The sequence below is a fragment of the Rhinolophus sinicus genome, linkage group LG07 (genome assembly GCF_036562045.2).
Source record: "Rhinolophus sinicus isolate RSC01 linkage group LG07, ASM3656204v1, whole genome shotgun sequence".
In the NCBI taxonomy this organism is placed as follows: Eukaryota; Metazoa; Chordata; class Mammalia; order Chiroptera; family Rhinolophidae; genus Rhinolophus; species Rhinolophus sinicus.
In genome coordinates this window covers 70,549,931-70,572,404 of record NC_133757.1, presented here as the reverse complement: position 1 = coordinate 70,572,404, position 22,474 = coordinate 70,549,931, and the positions used below count along the sequence as shown (strand labels likewise).

Genomic DNA, 22,474 nt, shown 5'->3' with positions numbered 1-22,474 from the left:
TACGGACAGCAAAGTTTTAACCTCTTGCTGCCTTCCCCCTGCAGGCTCACTCAAGGAGTAAGCCTCCCCGCCACCCACACACTCTAAGAAAGGATTCACTCACCTCTTCTGCCTCTAGCCTGCAAAGAGCCAGAGGCCTGAGTGTGCAGCAGGGGCCCACATTCAGTTGAGGCAGTTGAGGCAGGACAGCCAGGTGACCATCCTCATGGCTCTTCACAGCTACCACCCCCCCACACTCACACTCTCCTGAATTCTAGCAGCATAGATCCATTTGGTCTGGTTTCCAATTTTATTTAAATGGAATCATAGAGTATATTCTCTTTTGCATCTGACTTCTTTTGTTGCATGCAAGGTCTGGAAGATTCATCCATGTAAGTGCACGTAACCGAGGTTTGTTCTCTTTCCTTGCTGTAGAGTATTCTACCATGTCACTCCACTGCCCTTTATCATCCAGCTTCCTATCGATGGGCATTTGGGCAGCTTCTGGTTTTTGGCTATTGTGAACAAGGCGGCAGGGAACAATCTAGAATGTGTCTTTTGGTCAACATGTACACATTTCTGTTGTACTTAGGACAATTCCAGAGTTTGAACCACAAAATAGAATGTTGTAGTTCTAGTATCCTAGGGCCATAAAATTCTTGGCTCTTAGAACTATAGCATTTGTTCTCAAGGGGAATGTCATCCTAAGGAGGTAAAAACTGGTTATTGGGGAGCAAAGAAAATCTTACTCTTTCTATGTGTAAAGCATATAGTATATAAACAGATTTACAGTATATCTGTGGTATTAAAATTTCATGGGGGAACAAATTAAGATTTGTAAAGTCTCCTAAAGGGGGTGCCAATGAAAAAAGGTTGCGAAACACTGAAATAAAGGAATGAACGATTCTAGAATCTTAGAACTGCAGTATCTTAAACACTTTAAATAGATAGACTCTTAGAATTTTGCAATCTCAGAGTAAGAGCAGAGAATCCTAGAATCCAGAATTGAAAGCCATTGACTCTCAAAGCTGGAAGGAACTTTCCAGGTAGCTGCACGGAGGGTAGATGGTTCCAAGCTAACTGCCTCATTTTACAGAAGAGAAAACTGAGGCCTAGAGAGGGTCAACACGTGACACACACAAGCCAGTGATACAGCCGGCTTTCTCTTAAGCCTGGCTCATACTTCCCCCACTCTGGATGACACCCCTTGTGGGGACAGTCCCAGAGAGCAGTTTCCAGGCTCTCGACCTCACGTGGAAAGGTGCTGGCCCGGGTAGTAGGTGGCCATCAGCTGTGACTGGTTGGCCATCAGCTGTAACCAGTTAGCCATTAGCCACTGATGTAACTGCCGTGGCTATGTTGGTGGTTGGTTGGCAGAGAAGTAGATGGCAGGCTGCTGATTGCACATAGTGTGGCTCCTGCTTCCTGTGTCTCCAACCCCGCCGCCAGCAAGAATATAGTGGTATGCCTCCCCTATCTATGGCTCCGTTCGCGTTCCTTTTTGTCCTCACCATGTCCTGTGATTTTGAGCGGGGAGCAGGACTAGAGGCCCTGCATGATACCCCTGTATGGGCTAAAACTTGAGCGGGGGCAGGAGACCCAAGCCGACCCAAGCAGGGCTGCTCTCTCAGTGGCTTGTGACGGCCAGCCCCCATCAGGCAGAATGGGCCACCACCCTGGCTTCCAGCCCCAAGACCTGTCGTTTGCTATCCAGCTGGCAGGACCCGCCCACTGCCTGCCTCCAGGGAGGTGTGTTGTGGCCTTCCTGACGCTTCCCCACCCTTCCAGTGAAGAGGGGGCTGTGCAATTAGCGGAGGCACCAGGCGGTGAGTTGTTGGCAGCTGTGAGGGAGCAGGCAGGCGGGGGTCCAGCTCTGCACAGCTGGCTTTCCCACCCGGGAGTAGCTGCTCCGTAGCCCCCCAGGGACCGCTGCCTGCGTTGGAACCCGCAAGATGAAGGAGTTGGGGGTGTTGGGCTTCAGCTTAGTCACAGCAGGAGCCTTTGCTAGGGTTCATGTCAATTGTACAAACCTGGGAGCGCGTCCCCACTCTGCCACTCAAGTGATCTGGGCAAGTAACTTGACCCTTGGTGATCAAGGTGATGGAGGTCATGGTGAGGGTGACGGAAAAACTCCAGTTGGCCGTTGTTCCACAATAACCCAGCAAGACAGGAATGTTAGCCTCGTTTTTCTGAAGAGGAAGCAGGTTCAGAGCAAGCACCGGCTGCCCTAACTCACCCAGCATGGCAGCGACAGAGACCTTGAGATTCCACACGGGGTGGGGGGGCTCTGACCCTGAAGGGTGCAGGAGGCTGGACTCAAAGGCGATCTCCCCAAGATACAGGTTTCTTCTCTGCAGGGAGCCGGCTACCGTCCCAGAACCGGCTTCCCAGTGCGCCCCGCCCTCACGTCCCTCCTCCGGCCCCGCCCTTGCGCCCTGTGTCCCGCCCCCGTCAGACTGCCCACTCCCCCTCCCCCGCCCGGGATTCCTCTTCGCGTTGCTGGTGGCCGGGGGCGTGGCCGTGGCCGCTTTAGCGCGGGCGCCTGGCTATGGGGCTGCCGCCACCACGAGGACACGGCGCAGATAGTAGCACGGAGGGCAGATGGTTCCAGCGGCGCCGCCCTACGCTGGCAATACCTCCCCCCGCGTGGCGGAGGCGGGAACTGCAGCTGCTTGAGAAGGCTGTGCTGTGTCCCCATCTGCCGCCTCTGGAAGGAGGGAGGAGGGGTTGGGGGTGGAAAGAAGGAAATAGACCGAGAAGATTGGCTCCTACAGGCATGCTTTTTAGAAGCAGCGACAAAGCCCCCAGAGGTGGGCTGGAAAGGGCCAGGTTCTCTTAAGTGACTATTCCTTCGTGGTCTGTGTCACCCCCTCCCAACAGGTAACCCCTTCTACAGCAACGTCCTACCCCGGCTCAGGCGGGCCCCAAAGAAGACTGAGGCATGGCCTATGGAGAGAAAGGTGCTAGACATCCCCAGGGAGGACCAAAAGAATCAGCGCTTCTATTCGGTATATTTTCCCCACCCCCCGCCCCCCAGCAGCGTTTGGCTCCCAAACCTTGCCCCAGTCCGTCACCCCATCTCCACAGTCAGAATCTCTTCTGGCGCAGGCTCCTCTGGGCAGCCAAGACCAAGAGGGTTCCTCGAGGTGTGAAGAGGAGTCAGGACCCCAAAGACCCAGAGAGGCCCCCTGCCCCGTGTCTAGGTAAAGATATAACTGATTCCAGGGGTGTCAGGGAGTCCAGTCCATCCTGAGACCCCTGTCCCCATTTTCTATGATGGTGGACCTCTCCCTTTGCCCCCCAGAACACCCAACAAAGGCTCATGAAGAAAGCAAAGCCAGACTTTGTGGCATTTGGGGGTATTAGAGATTTGAGGGGTCATCTGGATGTCCCAGAGCCCCCAGGGATGGCTGGAGAGGTGCACTATGGCCAGGTGACCCTGTGATGACTCTTCAGCTCCCCCTCTTCTCCTTGGAGAGACATGTCCAATTAGCAAAGAAGTGATAGCCTCCAAACAGTGCCCTGAGATGGAAGTCCCCCCTCTCCAGCTGGTATCTTCCCCCAGGCAGGCTCACAGATGGGGGGCTAGGAGGGAGATTGGGGCTCCCTGGCATTTATCAGCCTCTTGGGTCTCTTGCTTGTCACCTTGAAGTGACACCAGCTGGGCCCGGCTCCCCTCCCCCACTTCTGCTGTTTCCATGGGGACAGATGTCCTTTCGGCAGAAGCATCAGACTTCAGCTGCCCTCCCCAATGGGGAGGAGGGGCCGGAGCTGGCCTGAGAGCCTCACCCCTTGGTTTCTCCATCTTTATTATCTGCGGGTCTCCACTGTCTCCACCCTTCTGAGTTTTGATCCCTCCCTGCGAGCAATTCAGGGTTCAACCCCAGATCCTTCCCTAAAGGAGGAGTTGAGGACGACCTTCCCCCTCCAAGGGTCTGTCTTTCTCTTTCTTCCCAAGGGCAGGGATCCTGACCTCCCAGAAAGGACACTTGAGATACACAATAATTTATTTATTTTCCAGGCCAGAGGAGGGCTTCCACATACAATCCTGGATCCTAGAACCCAGAGGGGGGCTGAGAGGGCAGACCTGATGAAGACCCAGGAACTGGAAGGCTAGGAAGTCCCTCCCTTTGGCCTCCTCCAGGACTGGAAAGACCTCCAGCATTTGCAGCCAGTGACTCTCAGCCCTCAGGGCCCCGGGCAGGGGGCGGAGGTTCCAGGGCAGGGACTGTGTGTGACCACTGGGTACAGCAGGGCCAGGTGCTCAGCGCCCTGCACGGGCAGTGGACGTGCGCTGTAATGCAGCACCAGCTCAGGCACGCTGGCGAACGGGCCGCTGTGCTGACCCAGCACCAACTGGTTGTCTCGCATCCGTGCGAACTTCAGATGCAGGAAGCCCTGGCTGCTTCTGGGGATGGCGTCACAGGGGGCCGTGAGCACCCCAGACCCACATGCTCCCCAGCCCTGAAACCACCTCCTCACCACTAGGAGCCAGGGGCTGGCATCCCCAAATATTTCTGGCAAATAGCCATTTGGTACCAAGGTGTTGGCTTGTTCCACACTGGCTTGTCCCCTATCAAGGCAGGGTGGAGGTCCTGCCTGGTGACAATCCCTCCACTGGAGCATGGCCCACACTTTCTCTCCAAACCTCCTGACCTCTGGTGCTACCCCTCCTGGCTTCCCCATTTGTTAACCCCCAGTCTGAGGGCCCTCTCCTTTTTCTCCGTCTCTAGTGGGTAGAATTAGAACTTGGGGATCATTTTCTCAACATCACTGAGTCAGGCACTTCCTGTTTCTGAGGCACTATTCTCAACATTTTTTCATGTATTTGTTTCCATTTAATCATCACAGTATTACCATTAAGTTGATGCTATTATTATCCTCCTTTTGCAAGTGAGGAAACCAAGGCCCAGGGAGGTTGAGTAATTTAGCTAAGGTTACACAGCTAGAAAGTGGCAGCGGCAGGATTTGAACCTGCCTCCAAAGCCTTTATTTTGTCTTTTTAGGACTCTCATACTCAGATGCCTAGTAGAATCTTATGAGCCTTGTATAATCAGACACACTTAGAATCTTAGGCAGAGAAGCACGTAGAATTGGAGTCTCAAACTCAAATGCCTACAGGGCCACTCAGATTCTGGCCCTGGACAGACATAAAAGCATATACTTTAACTTTTGGACTGGGGGAGTCCAAGGAAACTCTGATAGCTGGTTCCCCATCTCTCCCAAGTCCTAAATCTACTGTATGGCTTCCACTCCATCTTCTTGCATACCTCCAGTGACAGGGAGTTCATTCTCAGTTGGAACCATGCCAGTGGTCTGTCTGGAAGTCCCACCCACTGACTGCTGGAGCCACACCTCTCAGCTCCCACCAACTGACCCGGAAAAAAAGCCTGAGGCATGCAGTCCTGTGACCCTCTGTCCCTCCAGGGGGCTAGGGTCTCACCTGAGGGACAAGGAGCAGTCTTGGGGGCTGGTCTCGCTGAGCCGCACGAGGTAGCTGCCTTCCTTGCAGAGTGAGAGTAGGTTCTCAGCATCCGCCCGGCTCAGGGGGCCGTGAAACCACCTAGGGTGTGGGGGCATATGTCTCAAGAAGGGTGACACCCCCTTCAAACACCCTGGGGTCTGGTGCAGGCACAGCCGGCTCAAGGACTTTTGATGTCCAGACAAACAAGATAGAAAAATTCCCTTGGGTTTCTCAAGAGGAGCCTGGGTTTCCTGGGGAGGCAGCTGAGCCCAGGTCAATGTGGAGCCGCTCTCTCCAATTCAACCTTGTACATCTGACCTTGATCTTAATAGCCTCCCTGGGCTGGATCACCAGGTGTCTTCAACCTCGTCTTTAATCCCCCAACTTGAATCACTTGCCTGTCACTTTCATGAGATTTACCACATCCTGTATCCCCGCCCACCTGTACCATTCTTTACTTAATATTTTTCTCTACGTGCTCAAAGAGAGGTAGCAGTTGTAAGCAAGGTGTCAGAGACAGATGAGCATCATCTGTTGTTTGCACTGAAAGAAAATTGACAAGAGAATGGATATCTCACCCTGTACTTCAGTGTTAATTAGCCAGGTCTGTATCGCCCACCTAAGAGGTTTGGGAATGATTGTGATAAACACACCCACAGTGCTGGGCTCTGGGGATTCAGGGAGTACCTTGGGGAGCTCCTAGGCTGGAGGGACACAGAGAAGACCCAGACCCTCCCAGCTTGTGTGCCGCAACCTAGCCCAAAGCTCAAAATCCTGCTCTTCCCAGTCCCATCCCAAGATTTCCTGGAAGTGAGAATAATTTCTGTCTCTTTGTTCTCAGGCTTACAAGCCCCATCCAAGTGAAGGGAGGAAATACCATTTTACTCTGAGTTAGGTACTATCTTAAGGGTTTTGAGCCTGAGGCTCAGAGAGGTTAAATTACTTGCCCAAGGTCACACACAACCACGAGATACACAGCTGGGATTTGAACCCAGATTCTCATACCAGAAGGAATTGAGATTCCATCTGATTCTGCTTTGCACCTAGCTAGTTGTCTGGCACACAGCAGGCGCTGGCACTCAGTGATTAGTTGAAGAAATGAAAGAAGTGAATGAATGGATCAAGGTTCCTCCAGCACCCCCTTGTCTGGGACTGTAGCTGGTATGGGGTGGGGAGTGATTCAACCTGGCTCTTCCATCCTCAGTCTCCCCACTCACGGCTGTTTCTCCAGGGGCAAGTCCGGATCCACACGCTCTGCAGGTTGGGGGCTTCTGGGAGGGGGTTTTCGGAGCTCCTTGGCTGAGCCTGGGGTCCTTTCCCACTCAGGACTGTCAAACTGCACTGGAGGGATAGGGTTAGAGAAGAAAGGGTTAAATCCAACCTACCTGGGAGGGGCGGGGCAGGGGTAAACCAATGGAATCTCAGTAGGAAGGATGCTAATGGGGCAACATATCAGAATCCAGAAGAGGAGGAGCTGGGTTTAAGGCTGGGTTGGTACAGGAGCAACCAATTGGTCTTCAGAAGAAAGTGGTGTGGTCATTCATTAGTCTGCTGTCATGAAAGGGCGGGGCCGTTCCTTGAGTGACAAATCAGAGAGCAGGGGGGCGTGCCTAGAGGGGTGGGTTGGAAGTTCTGCCCCATTCTGGGCAAGTCCTAGAACTAGAAAACCAACCCCACTATACAGACAAGTAAACTGAGGCACTGAGCCCAAATTCCCCTCCTAGTCATACAACTTATGGGGCAAAGTTAGGTTTGCACAACTCTTTCTGATCCAAGTAATTTCTTAAAGCTGACCTTATTACCCCTTTTACAGAAGAGGAAACTGAGGTTCAGAAAGTTGTCCAAGTTTACCCAAGTCTATCTGATAATAGCTAAGAAATGCTACTCTCTCCCTCAACAGCTCCTATGTAATTGAGCACGTTCTAGCACTCAATTTCCAAGCACCCTATTAGTTAGGTACTATAATGATTCCCATTTTACAGGAAAGGGAACTGAGGCTCAGGGAGATAAGTGATTTGCCCAAGTAAGTGACACAAACCCAGCTCTAATCTGACACCAAAGTCCCTCCCTGCACTATACTGAGTAGAATGAGTAGGTTCCATTGCACTCTAAAAGGTGCTTCAGTTTCCAAGGAAAATACGTTTCTTCTGGTAAGAGAAATTTATGGTTATCTATCAGTCACTCACACTTTAGTGAGAATTAACAAATTACCAAAGTGGCAGATGATTGGAGTCTACTTTGTATGTTGAAGCAAGGGGTGTGATTAGAGCAGGAAACAGAGGGACTTGGACATTCAAATGTCAAGGACTGGGTCAGAAAGCACCTGCAAATGCCTTGGATATGTGATCTTTCTTCCACTCCCAGGGCTGGTCATACTCATCCGCTGGTCGTTCATCCTCTTGGGGCAGCCGGCTCTGTCGAGGCCTCTGCCCTGAAAGAGGCCCATCTCCGGGCTCCCCGTCCTGTTCCTCATAGGGAGTGTCATACAGCTGCACTGCCCTGCATGGCAGTTCTGGGAAGCCGAGGATACTGGTCAGCTCCCACTCCCACCTGGGACTCTGTCGCCGTCCCCCAAGCTCTGCTCACTCACCGCTCACAACCCGCTGGGCATCATAAGGCTCCATGTAGCCGTCATCTGGGGGTGGCGGATGAGGCTGGGCATCAAAGGGGTCTGAGTACTCAGTGTCAACTTCTGACTGGGGAGAGAGGAAAAGTGGGGGGGGCACAGGCTCAGCAGGACCAAGCCCGGCTCTGGATACCCTCTGCTGGGCGATGGTATACCCTCTGCCTGCCCTCTTGGGCCATCTGACACATCCCCTCCAAGCAGTTCTTTTTTTGGCAGGGAGGTGGGGAATCTCATCTACCACCCCGGAGTGTTTGCTGACAGATGCCAGCTTCCCCTGCTCCCTTCCTCTGTGCAAATCTGACTCTTTTGATATAGACCCCCACCTCCCTCCTTCAATAACGTTCATGTTTACCAGCTGCCAGAGTTGTTCTATGCTTTACCCATATTTACTTGTCATACCAAGTCCTCATACCCAGTCCTCTGTGACCTCATACCAACACACAGTAAGCACATTATCCCCATTTTACAGGTGAAGAAACCAAGGCACAGAGGGTAAGTCTCAAGGTCACAGAGCTCGTTAGTAAGACGCAGGTTTTGACCCCAGGTTGTCTTCTTCCTGAGTCCCAGCTTCCTCCTGCCTTTCTCTGTGCCATCAACCACTACTCAAACCAGCCTCTCCTAACCCTCCCCAAAACCTCTGTCTCCATTGAGGACTTGCAGTGATCCTCCATGAGAAATACTGCAAACAGCATGTGCATTAGAGACAGGTCTTGGAGCTAAGCCATGTGACCTTGAACAAGTCACTTCTCTTCTGTAAGCCTGTTTCCACTTCTGTAAAATGGGAATAAATAACAGAGGAAGTGCAAAGAGTAGTGGTGAGGATGTATTAGTGTCCAGTAGGGAAGTGAATTGCTCAGATCTGTTTTAGGAAGATCCCTCCAGCTGCCAAGAGGAAGGGAAGCTGAGGGAAGGGGGCTGGGGGGGGGGGTGCGGACACACCGGGGAGCAGGAGGAGAAGGGGACAAAGCAGGGTGGTCAGAGAGCACCGACCAGCACTGTGCACTGAAAAGGGAAAGATCGCAAACTCTGCCCAGCAGGTGGAGGACTGGGAAGTGTCTAGCGGGCGCCCTGGTCTGCCCCTGGGGTCACACATGAAACGCTCCCCAAAGTCCAGCCTAGACCTCCCCACTCAGATTCGGACACAGCCACACACCTCTTCCCCAGCGGCGCCCAGCAAGACCTTGGCTTTGGCCATCTCGGCTGCCTCCACCTTGATGAGCCGGTGCTTGGGAGAGTCATACTTCGAGTCCCCGGGGCCCGCGGGGTCTGGCTCCTGGCGGCTGTCTGAATCCTCATAGGGGTCCTCGAAGTCCAGATTCTTCTGTTCCCGGTAGGCCCGCAGGATGTCGCTTTCCGTGTAGTCGGGGGTGGGCGGCTGCGGAGGGGGCCTCCGACCGCCAAAGCTCAGGTAGTCCCGTAGCCACTTGGCCATTTGGGCAAGAGTCACCCCAAACCTGGGCACTGTCAGAAGGAGACCCACATGCCCCCTTCCGGGCTCCCTTCCTCCGCAGATCCCCCAGGGAGGAGGAAGAGGTGAAAGAGGAGAAAGATCTGGCGAGCCCCTCGCTTGGGCTCAGAAGACGGTAAATGGGGAGAAAAAGGAGGAGACAGAGAAGGAAGAAGGAGGAGGGAGGAGGTGCCAAAGCCCACCTTAGCCCGGCGCTGGAAAGACCACGGGGGAAGAGGGCGCCCCGTAGGGCCCCGAGGGCGGAGAGCGGGGTCGTCCGGCCAGGGCGAGGGGCATCCGCGGAAGCGCGCGGAATTTCTGCGGGCAGCGCGGTCCTCGTTCGCGGCTGGCCTCCCGCCGCCGCCGGGAAGCCCCGGGATCCCTTCCTGGGGTCCAGGAGTCGAGGAAAACGCCTCCTGCAGACGCCCCCAGCCCAGGCTCAGCCCGGACGCCTGGGTTCTCAGCGCAGCGGGAGGGCTCCCCCAGGGCGCAGGCGCCGCGCTTAAAGTTGGGCCACGGGGACGGGGACCCCGACAAGGTGCATCCTTTGTGGCGCTCCCCTCGCCTCCGGGGGGAGCCCCAATCCCGCGGCCCCAGCCCCACCGCCTCAATCCAATCCCAGCCACCCGCACAAAGGGAAATAAAACCTCCTGCAATCCCCCTTCACGCTTTCGGAGAGACTTGACCCGCCGCCGCCGGCGCGCGGCAGATAGGTGGGACTTTGGGGAGGGGGCGCTCAGGCGGACGCCCGAGCCCCTACCAGCCCCCGGGCAGCGACATCAAGGCCTCTCCGCCTCCCTCCCCCGCGGCTTCCCCCGCCCTCTCCCCTCCCCCAGCGCTCCCTTCGGAGGTGACTGAGACCTTCAGCTGTTCTGGGGAAGGAGGGGGACCGGTGCCCACGGAGGGAGGGGGGATGCGGGACGGGAGTCGCGGGGACCGAGGCCGCGGCTGCTGGACACTGACCCAGAGGACCGAGGCCGGCAGGAGCGAGCGAGGAGCGCGGGAGGTGAGAGCCGACAGGGGCTGACCTTGCTCTGGAGAGCGAGAGGTGCCGAGGCGGGAGGGGGAGAGGGAGGGAGGTGGAAATTGGCCGGGAAATGGGGGTTGGACTTGACCGCGAGATGGGGCGAAATTGACCAGCAGAGGGGGTGAGAGTGACCACTGTTGAGGATTGAAATTGAACCAGGATCTGGTGGCAAAACTGACCAGGAGATTGGGGGTGTGGAAACTGTTGCAGGGGTCATCGGCTAATACGATTGCTGACGCAGCCGAAGACAAGTGGGAGGCAACGGAAGGGACGGGGTCTCGCTTCTCCTCCCTCGAGAGGGCTGTGCTCTGCATCCCCCCTCCCCCAGAGAACTAATTGCAGCATGGGGGAAGGGGCTTGGGGCAGCTGGCCTGGGGAAGGGAGATGGTATCTGTGCCTGGCGCGTGTCCTCAGCATCTGTCCCTTTGTGGCTTCGGGGGTGGAGGCAGGGAGGGGGACAGAAACGAGAGGGGTCTCGCCTGGCCTGGCTGCCTATTGGCAGCTGCAGCTGTCTGGGGGCAAGGACAGTAAGAGGTTTGGGGGGCAGGGGGCGAGTGAAACAGGCAAAGGGAGCTGCTGGCACCTTCCAGAGCAATCACATTTTTTTGAAGCCCCATAAGGGGCTTGCTCAGTTCCCCTAATACTGGAGTAAGAGAGGAGCGGTCAGGAAGAATGGGACCTCAGATTCTCTTCTCGCATACCCCCGGGGTGGGCGGGTGCCTGTGGCTTGGAGGGGGAGGGAGGACCAGGCGAAGTCGGAGCTGACAGTGCTGTGAACTGCTCCGGGGAAGAGCAGTGGGGCATAGGCCATGTCTATGCTGTCTGTACCTTGCTTTCCCGGCTAGGAAAATGGGTCTGCCAGTGCGAAACCTCCAAAGAGCTGGAGGAAGGATCGCCAGAGGGAGTGAGTTATTTTTTCCAATGGGGAAACTGAGGCACGGACAGGAGGAAGGACTTACTCAGAGCCACCCCGCAGCTCACTTCTGGACGCCATGACATGGGCTGGCTTGGGGTGGCATTTGAGACCGATCAGAGTCTTTTCATGGAATCAGTGGTTCTCCGTCTCCCTCCACTGCTAGCCCCATTTTCCAGGTGGGAAAACTGAGGTCCAGAGCTGACAAGGCAAAGCCTCTAACCGCAGCAGGGTCTTCCCTGTGTCCTCTTTGCGGCTTTGGCTGTGTCGCCCAACGCGAACCTGTTGAACTCGGTCCTCCCTCCTGAAGAACAGTCATACAGCCCAGCCCCACCCCACCCCTGCCCGCTCCTATCAGTGACAAGGCAGCGTCCCTGGGGAACGCCGGGGAGCACGGCGGGTAATTGTCCTGTTTTCTGTCAGCCGCAAGGCAATTCCGGGCTGGGCTCTGGGATGAGCTGTTGACAGATCTCATCAAATCCGAGTCCTCTCTCTGTCGGATAAATACCCGGCGTCTGAGGCATAAATATTTGAAAGGGGCCTTCTAATTACAGTGTGTGTCAGGAATAGCAATGAGAGACCCCGGAGGTGGAATCAAACGGCGTTTGACTTTCCTGCGCTTTTGAGCTGGCTTCTCCTGGGGCTGCCCGTCCACCGCGAGGAGGGGATGGGGAGGGGGTGCGGGGTGGGGAGGGGCGGGAGGAGGCCACCGGAGGAGAGCCTGGCTGGGGGGGGTCCTGTGACCTGGGCGTGACCTTGAAGAGCCTCAACCTCTTGGGTTTTGGCTTTCTGCTCGGAGAGGAGGGAGCTAGGGCACGATGCCAGGAGGGGGCACAGCATGGACAAAGACGAGGAGGTGAGTGGTCTGTGGTCCTGGGTTGAGGGGACTCAATGACTCTGGAATCCCAGCCTGCCTGACCTTGGGTAGTGTGACCCAGACTGTTTCCAATCTGTGAAACGGGAGAATTAACAGCTAATCTCTGTTGAGCATTTACTGGCTGGCAGTGTTTGGGGCATTTTTTTCTTCTTTTAGGTATAATTCACATAGCCCACAATTTACCCACTTAAAGCGTGCATTTCAGTGGATTTTAGTATGTTCACAAGCTTGTATAACCCTCACTACTATCTAATTCCAGAACATTTTCATCACCCCGAAAAGAGGCCCTGTATCCAATCAGTAGTCACTTTCCATTCTCTCGAATCTCCAGCCCCTGGAAGCCATTAACCCACGTCCTGTCTGTGGACGCGCCTGTTCTGGACATTCCACATAAGTGGAATCACACACTGTGGCCTGTGTGTCCGGCTTCTCTCACTGAGCACCGTGTGTTCAAGGTCCATCCACGTTGTGGTGAGTGTAAGTGCCTCCCTCCTTTTCACGGCCGGGTGATCCAGTATGTGGAGCACAGTAGGTGCTCAGTATATGCTTAGGGCTGATTGGACCCCAGGAAGGAGCCTGATGGGGACCCTAACTGGGGGCTGTGTTTGCCTCTCTGTCCGCACACCCTTGTCTCATGGAGCAGCCTCCCTGAATCAAGTCTGGAGAGATGAGACAGCACCAGGATAGAAGGGACCAGGTGAGAGTGGCTCATGGTGGGACCGAAAAATAGCTGATCTGATGGAGACGTGGCCCTGACTGGAGCTCCTAGTCTGACAGGAGAGAGAATCTCTGCCCTCAGAAGCTCCTAGACATAGTCATGCCTTTCTTAACTCACAGGCTGATGGGCGACGTGGTCTTGCCCTCAGAAGCACCCAGTCTGATGGAGGAGACACGCGCGTGCCTTAGGTTCCCAGTCTGATAGGGGACACATGATCCTCCCCTCTGAAGCACCCACTGTGAGGGGCAGGCATGGTTCTGACTTCAGGGGCTTCTAATCTGATGGAAGAGACTTAAGCCTATCTTCAGGAACCCCAGTCTAATGCGGGAGGCATGATCCTGCCCTTTGGAGTACCCAGTCTGATGGAAGAAATATGTGCTTGCTTTCAGGGGTTCCCAGTCTAATGGGGGAGCCATGGCCCTGACTTCCAGGGTTCCAATCTGATGAAGGAGGCATGCATCTGACTTCAGAGGTCCCAGTCTGATGGGGGAGGCATATCCCAACCTTCACAGGTTCCTGGTCTGATGGAGGAAGCATAGCCCTGTCATCATGAGTCCCCAGCCTGATGGGGGAGCCACAGCCCAGCCCTGGAGGCTCCCGCTTACAGTGTGGTGATCAAAGGAGTGGCTGGCCTTGGAGCCTTGCATATTCAAACCCACGTCCTGCCCCTCACTCACTCTCCAGCCTCCAGCCCTTGGCCAAAGAGCCTTCCCTCTTCTGTAAAATGGAGCATGTGCCTGAGGGAGTGGGCAGCGAGCTCTGGTGTGGAGGAAGTCTGGTGCAGTGCCAGGCCCCTCATGTTCTTTGTGAAGCCCAGGCTCGGGCAAAAGTGCGCTCCGGCAGGAGGGGAGGCCACCCCCAATCCCAGTCCCTCTGATGTGCTCCAGCAGCCAGCAGTCCCCAGGGGAGCTGATGGAGGAGATACTGGATGAGGCCTGACAGCTCCCAGGACCAGATGACAGACATGGAGCTCAAGGGGAAAGGGGACTGTCAGCAGTGATGGGGGAAGGGCAGGCTTCAGAGAGCGGGGTGGGGTTCAGGGGAGGAGAGGGAAGGGTGGGGGTGCGGGAGCAGGCAGAGGCTCTGCACATATGAGACCTCAAATGCATTGTCTCTCTGCTCGCTCAGCCCTGGAACCCCCACAAAGGAATTGGGGGCCAAGAGCAAAACTGCTCCCAGGTCACAGGGTGGGAGAACAAAGCATAAAAGCCTGCAGGGAAAATGGGAATTAAATAAACACTTCCAGTGATGGGTGGAGGAGCAGGGAGGTGTGGCAAAGGTGGGTTTCCCGGGGTCAGATGGTGAATGGGGAGACATCCACTCAGTCAGGGTACATTTAATGAGCACCTACTAAGTGCCTGGATGGCCTTAGGGGCTAGGGACACACTCATCAATATAATACCAATCCTTGCCAAGCTCACTTGCTGGGGGATCTAGCAGGATACCTTAATTGCAGCTGTGAAAGACCCTGAAGCACAGAACCCAGTGAAATCAGGTCAGATTCCTGTTGCTGTAAGCTGCTAATTTTGGGGGTAATCTAGATAATTAGCTCTAGATAATTCACAGGGAGAAACGGGCAATAAACACACCTCCTAAAGGCACCCCCTCAAAACGTCTTACCTTGCTTTGTTGTCATCATCGTTATCATCACCTCCAGTATACACTTATTTTGTTTATATTTCATTATTATATTTAGGTACGTTTACTGTCTTATCCCCCACCTTCTAATAAGAATGTCACCTTTATGAGTGGCAACCATCTGTTTTTCTTCACTGCTGTAGCCCCAGCACCTAAAACAGAGCCAGGCACATAGTAGGTGCTCAATAATTTTTTTTTTGAATGAGCAAATGGATTAATACACTGGCACTGGGAAATTTAAATGAGCAAATTTGCATAAAGATCTCAGCACAAGGTTTGGCAAATGGTCAAGTGCTGCACAAAAGTTAATAGTTATTATTACTCGTTAAATGGACCCTGTGTACTCCATCCACTGTGTCACACTGAGCAGAGGGAAGCTGGCCCTGCTCTTCAGGGTGACCATAGCCAGCAGAGCTGGAGAGACAGTGTGAGCCTAGAAATTGGGAAAGGGGGTGTCTTGGCCACCTTCCCCTGGAGGTTGTGGGAGCAGAGCTGGAACTGCAGAGCTGGGTGACCCACGTAGGGGCCGGCAAACTTTCTCTATAAACATGTTGGATTCGCAGGCCATGGAGTCTCTGTCATAACTACTCAACTCTGCCACTGTACAGCAGAAACATACATGATATGCATGCAAATGGGTGAGCTGGTGTGCCAATAAATCTTTATTTACAAAAACAGGCCATGGGTCAGATTTGGCCATGGACTGTAGTTTACTAAGCCATGTTTTAGAATGGAGTTAGGATAACACTTAATGCTATTAAGTAATAGTAACCCATAGTGCATGCACTCGGCAAGAATCGTGGCAGGTCAAGAATGACAGAAGTTCAGGAAACAGTCTGAAGAATGACTCAAAATGCACCAGCGAGTGGGGAAGTGGGTGGTAGAAGACGATAAAGGGAGTCAAATACATGGTGATGGAAGGAGAACTAACGCTGGATGGTGAACACACGATGTGATATATAGATGATTATTACAGAATTATACCCTTGAAACCTATGTAATTTTACTAACCATTGTCATCCCAATAAATTTAATTTAAAAAAATGACCAGTGAGGCCTCAACCGCCCAGTCACTTTTCACAACTCATTAAGCTGGACGATTTGTTTTAACCAAGAGTCTCTGACCGGACCACAGCCGGGGCTTGGTGCCTGATCCTGGGAGAAGACAAGCCCGGTGTGCTGGGGGGGGGGGGGGTCACGATGGCTGTCTGGCCTGGGGGGCTGCCTTGTAGCATTTGTTGACTCCCTGCTGTAACGACTCCTGCTGTGGCCAGTCTGAAGCCACAAATAGGATGCCACTGCCTGCAGGCCTGATGCCACATGTCATTCTCACCAGCTGCCTTTGCGAGCTGCCTTCAGCCCACCCCTATCACGGCTTCAAAACCAGGGCCCCAGGTCCTGTCTTCGCAGCCATGGAGCGATGATGTGAGGTGCCCCCAAGTCCTCAGCAGAAGCCCTGGCTGGATCCCAGGTAGCCTCTTCATCTGTTGTATCTAAGCAGGTAGGAAAGTGGATCCCAGAAGTCTGGGCTTTTCATTCCCCAAACTCTGACAGTGGAAAACACAAAACCTCATTATCAAATGTCAAATGAAAGTCTGTATGAATGAGAGAGAGGGAGAAAGAGAGAGGGAGAGAGAGCACTAATGTCAGACATCATGGGAGGAGTGAGAGAGGAGAGAAGGGTGGGTCAGGCTGTGAAGGAGTCTGGCGGTGGCACAGGACCTACATCTAGAACGTACTGGAATGGGAGAGGATTACACCAGAGTTGAAATCTGGCAACCCTGAAAGAACATGAGCTTGGGAACCAGACTTACTGGGCATGTGACCATATTAGCTATCAATTGCTGTATAAGAAATAGCCCCAAACTTCACATGCTAAACATACATATGTCATCTAATGGTTTCTGAGGCAGGAATCCAGGACTGGTTGAGTCGCATGGTTCTACCGCCCCCTCCTCAGATGCTGGCAGAGAGCAGGCGCCCAGGGCAGATGGTCAGGTTCCTTTTACTGGTCCCAGATGGTTATGTAACAGGAAGGGAGGGAGCCACTCTGGGATGGGTAGGCTCACTCATGTGCCCCGAACATGGCTAACGTCTCAAGGACTCTTCAAGAGAAGACTGTAAAGGCTGGCCAGAAGGTGCTTCAGGGATGTCACAGCCCTGAACTTAGTGCCACGAAGGTGTGTGAGCTGGGGACCCCGAGGTCTGGCGAGATGGTGAGTGGGGCAACAGGAGAGAAACCTAGTCCCTTGACTTAATACCTCGCTGTACCTGCCGGCCTCGGACGACATTCACGATTGTCTGGTTGCGACCCTGGTTGGTGCCAAGGCCTCCTGCCCGGACCACCGGCTAGAGCTACATGTGATACCTTTGACCTGTGTGCCACTCAGTTGCTGTCCTTGATTTTGGAATACACACCTGGCTGGCCCAGCGGTGCACGGTCAGCTAGCTTCCTGTTCTTTCAGGAGCCAGAGGAGAGGTGAGAGCTAGCCCACCATACCTAGTCCCTGCAATTGGCTCGAGACCCCCAGGGGGCGGGGCTTAGTAGAGGTGAAGGTGTACAGCAGAAATACCAATATTTTAAAAGAAGCTCCCCCCCCCCCCCCCCGTCCCCAAGGTAAGTGATTGGACAATTCCCTTCGGAAAACCCAATCAGGGAAAGTGATTGGGTAAAAATATCTCAAGCTCCACCCCCACAGCTCCCAGGAGGAGGTTTCGCAAAGGCACACCTCCCGCGGAAGGAGATTGGGCTTAAAATGCCCCTCGCAAAAGGCCAGTTAGGAGTGAAGAAAACCGCTCCAATAGGAGAGCATAGGAAGCCCACCCCGGACAGTTCCGGAAGTGCTGAGCCTGGGATGAGGCCAGGAGACGGGTCGGACGATATAGAAACAGCCCGGCCTTTCTGGAAAGCTCCTGGCAGGACCCATTACACTTTAAACCCACATGCTCCTTGACTCAGCAACTCCACTTCTGAAAAATGACGGAAGTGGAGAAATCCCCGCCCAGTCAGGCAAAGACACCTGTGCCAGGCTCCAATTTCAAACTCACAGCCACATATCACGGTGATTAAGAGGGGCTGGCCCTGGCTCCATCACCTTCCCAAGGCTGTGTGGCTTTGGGCAAGTGGCTTTACCTCTCTGGGCCTCCATCCCCTTATCTGATAAACGGGGTGATAACTGTACTAATGACAGTGGCTCACGTGTACAGGCTTGCTGTGTGCCCGGATTTACTGCAGGCGCCTGACATGGAGCAACTCAAAGAATCAACACAAAAACCCTACCAGGTGGTCCTGTTGTTACCTGCATCAACCAGGACAGGAAACTGAGGCCTGGGGTGGGGCGGGGGGGACGGGGTGAAGCCCCTCAATCAAGGCCACAGAGCAAGCACGTGGAGGCTGAGAGACCCACACCCAGACTGCTTGCCCCAGAATCCTGCTCTTATTAACCACCTCACCAGGCCGACCCCACCCTCATGCTCCATCTTCCGAGGGTGGCGTGGGGAGGAGGGGGTGTCACACACACAGAGCATCAGCTACACAACAACGGAGACTAAGACGTCCGGAAACCATTCTGGAAGTTTGCAGCACGGTGTCTACCGACAACGGAAAAATGGGTGGGCCGGGGTGGAGCCAGGGGAGCTGACATTTTATTTTATACATTTCTATCTGACTTGGTGTGGGGACAGAGCCCCAGAAAGCAGTTTCCAGGCTCTCGGCCTCACATAGACAGGTGCTGGCTCAGGTAGTAAATGGCCATCAACTGTGATTGCATGGCCATCAGCTGTGGCTAGTTGGCCGTCAGCTGTAACCAGTGAGCCATTGGCCACTAATATAACTGCTGTGGCTACGCTAGCAGAGAGAGAGAGAGAGAAGAGAGAAAGAATGGGGCCTAGCAAGAAGATGGCGGCTGGGCTGGCAAGTGTGGATGGCGGTTTGCGGACAGTGTGGATCCAGCCTCCAGTGAGAGTATAGTGCCGCCAGAGAGAATATAGTGGTATGACTCCCCTACCTATGGCTCCATGCGTGTTCCTTTTTGGCCTCACCATATCCTGCGTTCTTGTGTGGGGAGCGAGAGCAGAGACCCCGCAGGCCTCCCAGCACGACACATGGCGCAGCGAGCAGGGTCTCCCGAACGACACTTGGATTTTAAAAGCAAGCACTTGCTCCTTTTGAAATTAAAAGAAAAAAGGGAACTTCCATCCCTTTCTTCCTTATCCTACTGTGGCTGGCCCTGGTCGCCTGCACCTCACGCCCCACACGCAACCCACGGAGGCTCCGCAACACCACTGGGGCACTGCTGTCACCTGGCGGCCGCCCGAGGTGCTGCGCTCACCTCCCAGGACCCCGAGGGAGGCGGGTGCCCCAGGCTCCTCCTGCCTGGAGCTGCGATCCAGGTTTGTTATCTTCACCTCATGTTGAAGGGTCCATCAAAGGCACCACGTACTACCGGTGTTTTGGGACCTTAGCTTGGGATCTTTGACGGGTCAAGGTCGGGCAGGTAGTGTTTCTGTGGGGAGGAAGCAAATGTCAAGGGATGCTTTCTGAAGCAAGGGCAGACTAGGGGCTGAGGGAAGGGCCTCTGGGAGCTGTGTCGGGGTCTCCAAGACCGCCCCCGGGTTCAATGATTTGGTGGGAGGGCTCCTGGGCTCAGCATACAGTCTTAGAGAAAAATCAGCAAATGGAAAAGGCATGTGGGGCGGGTCCGGGGAGACCAGGCGCAAGCTTCCCAATGAAGTCTTTTCCCAATGAAGTCACACAGGACATGCTAAATACCACCAGCGATGAGTTGTGGCAACGCATGTGAAATATTGTCTCAGGGAAGCTCATGGAGACCTAGTGGCTACGGTTATCACTGGGGGCTGGTCATGTAGGCACCGCTGTCCAGCACGGACCAAAATTCCAGACTCCAAGAGGAGGGTAGGTGCTCAGCATAAACCACATAGTACAGACAGTTTAAGCCCAGGGAGCCATTCTCATCAGGGAACAGTGGGAACCATCCTGAAATTCCCGTTCCCATATGCCAGCCAACGTCCAACCTTGCAAGCCAGTCTTTCTAGGTCAGCAGCCTCAGACCTGCTGTATTATAACTTTCTGCACAGAATCCTGAAATGGGAGACATGGGGAAGGTGAGTTTGGATTATGAAAAATAACTCTATCAGATAATCAGAAAATAAAGCACTTTATGTTCTGAGCACCCACTGAGCACCAGGTACCACATGGAGCACTTTCTACCCCTTTCAAAGACTCTATGAGACAAAGAGCGATGGACCCTTTACACAGAGGAGGAAACTGAGTCCTGACAGTTTCAGCTACTCGGAGTCACACAGTGTGAAGAGCAGAGGCAGGATTCAGACCCAGGGATACAACTCTCGGGAAACAGTGTAATACAGTGACTAGGAGAATGGGTTACGAAGCCAGGAGCCTGGGCACGATTCTTCCACTCCCAGGCTACTGCATATCCTCTCTGGGCCACAGTTTCCTCATCTGAATGGATATTACCTGTCCACTTGCGAGGATTTGATGAGCATGGCACTTAGTGCAGTGCCTGGCACACAGAGATATCTACCAGGAAATTATGGAAATAGATGGCTCCCAGTTGGATGCTCAGGATGGAAGGACCTTCACAAACCTTCAAGGATCTTCACAAAGCCCTGCACACTGCACTGGAAGGTAAACAGCTGGGGCTGGATTCCTAACATAGGTATTTAAAAGATGAGGGCACTGAGCTACAGAAAGGGACGTCAACACGACCTCAGAACCCTGGGCTCCTGCCTGTTGGTCCTGACATCCTAAACTTACACACTCCCAGGCTGGAGCTCACTCCCTCCCTGGAAGCACACACCACCCTGGCGGGTGAGGACAGGCACCTTGAATTCCACAGCTCTCTTCTCTAAAAGCCGAATATTGCCTCCCAAGACCCCCACCATCTCTCAAGAGTCCTGGTTTTGCTCAGAGTTGGGAGAAGAAGTTGAGGCAACTGAAGGCGTTCCCTGCCTACAGAGTAGAAGAGCTGATTTAGCAAAACCTAAGCCCTCCAAGGAACGCAATTGGCTAGAGACCCCAAGAGGGTGGGGCTTAGTACAGGCAAAGGTGTACAGTGGGAATACTAATATGTATATATTTTTATTAGTTTCAGGTGCATGAAGCAACGTACTAGTTAGACATTTAAACCCCTTATAGTGATAACCTACATCCCAAGCTACTACCCCTCTGACAACTTACATAGCTGTTACAATACCATTGACTATCTTCCCTGTGTTGTACTCCACATCCCTGTGACTATACTGTGTTACCCGGAAAATAAAACCTACCCTGAAAATAATCCCGTTAAGATCGTTAGCCAGATGGACGCATTTAGTACGTCATGATGATGTTCCAGAAGATGACATGACTATATCTGAATAAATGTAGATTGTTGTACATGAAAAAATAAGGCATCCCCTGAAAACAAGCCCTAATGGAGCAAAAATTAATATAAGATCCGGTCTTATTTTCAGGGAAACACGGTACATGCCTATATATTCAATTATAGTTGACACTCAGTATTATTCTACTTCAGTTTCAGGTGTCTAGCGCATTGGACACGGTCTGTGAAGTGATGCCCCTGATAAGTCCAGTGCCCATCTGGCACCTTACCTGATCTTTACAATGCGGATGATTACAGGGAATACCAGTATTTTAAGGGAAGCCTAGAAAACCCAATCAGGGGAAGTGATTGGGTAACTAGCTCAAGCTCCGCCCCCACAGGTGGTTGGGTACATCCCAGCATGGAGGGGAAGGTTTAGTGAAGGCACACCTCCTGCAGAAGGTGACTGAGAAGTCCCGCCTCACGGAAGGCCGTTAGGTGAGAGGATTCCAATAGGAGAGCATAGGAAGCCCACTTCGGGCAGCGCTCCGACATATCCCGCCCTGGGGAGAAAGCCCTAGACGCCCAACACTTACATTTAAAACTTTTCGTTCCGACATCTTTGCTTCCTACTCTTCTCACAAGCACAAGAAAATTGGTTAGAGTCGATGTTTACGGAACTTCCCCGGCTGTCTCTTGTACTTCCTGCTGCCCCTTGTACGTCTGCTATGTTACTCCCTCCATTATTGGCTGCAGCATACACAACTTGCCTTTCTCATTGGATCGGACGCATGCTTGTCAAATTCCCAATCCTGATGTCTTCCCTCCCGTGTTGCAACTTTGGTGGCGCGCAACAAAGGTTTCGGGAACCGGCTGCATTTGGAGAAGCTCCGGGAAGGCGCTGTGGCTTTAGAGGTCAGCAGAGGCTTGTTAAAATTTCATCATGACACCACGTGGCACTCTTTTTTTTTTTTTTTTAAATGTTTATAGGAAGTGAATTTTTTGGGGGAGAATAATGGGGAACAGTGTGTTTTTCCAGGACCCATCAGCTCCAAGTCCTTGTTCTTTAATTTAGTTGTGGAGGGCACAGCTCACTGGCCCATGTGGGAATCGAACCGGCAACCCTGTTGTTAAGAGCTCGCGCTCTAACCAACTGAGCCATCTGGCTGCCCATGGTCATGACACTGCTGTACATGCTTTTGTTCAGCAAATAAAACGCTCAGTGTTGAGTGCTTACCCTGTGTTCTGGTCTCTGGGAACCTACACATTGTTCCTGTGTCTGTAGCGCTCACATGGGGACTGGGGCAGTTCCCATGGGCTACACAGGTCATGACAAAGAAGTACCCGGGACGGCCCAACCCAAGTTTGAGTCATAGGCTCAAAGACCAGGCTGCAAATGCACCTCCCCCCTACACACACCCTCCCTTCCAAATGTCCCCCC

The 22,474-nt window shown here is 53.5% G+C and overlaps 1 protein-coding gene and 2 long non-coding RNA genes across 6 annotated transcripts; 1 reads left to right on the top strand and 2 right to left on the bottom strand.

Moving 5' to 3' along the window:
• Positions 1 to 3,974: 3,974 nt before the first annotated feature.
• On the bottom strand, positions 3,975 to 11,769 carry SHD (Src homology 2 domain containing transforming protein D). Its single transcript, XM_074337615.1, is given in 8 exon segments — positions 3,975 to 4,205; positions 4,207 to 4,387; positions 5,423 to 5,542; positions 6,661 to 6,784; positions 7,767 to 7,955; positions 8,034 to 8,139; positions 9,223 to 9,932; positions 10,480 to 11,769. Coding segments are annotated over 7 exon segments (1,044 nt in total). The 5' UTR covers positions 9,502 to 9,932; positions 10,480 to 11,769; the 3' UTR covers positions 3,975 to 4,160.
• Positions 9,927 to 15,366, top strand: LOC141572674 (uncharacterized). 2 transcript variants are annotated; one of them, XR_012498026.1, is made up of 3 exons: positions 9,927 to 10,522; positions 12,665 to 12,810; positions 13,441 to 15,366. It is a non-coding gene; the product is annotated as an uncharacterized LOC141572674 (long non-coding RNA). The 2 variants fall into 2 exon arrangements; XR_012498025.1 differs by having other exon boundaries at positions 12,593 to 12,810.
• On the bottom strand, positions 15,329 to 22,230 carry LOC109453920 (uncharacterized). Of its 3 annotated transcripts, none has more exons than XR_012498023.1 (3): positions 21,630 to 22,230; positions 18,697 to 19,194; positions 15,329 to 16,236 (listed from the first exon to the last, which is right to left on the bottom strand). It is a non-coding gene; the product is annotated as an uncharacterized LOC109453920 (long non-coding RNA). The 3 variants fall into 3 exon arrangements; XR_002138403.2 differs by having other exon boundaries at positions 15,703 to 16,284; positions 19,021 to 19,194; positions 21,630 to 22,224; XR_012498024.1 differs by having other exon boundaries at positions 15,703 to 16,284; positions 18,992 to 19,194; positions 21,630 to 22,223.
• Positions 22,231 to 22,474: the final 244 nt, after the last annotated feature.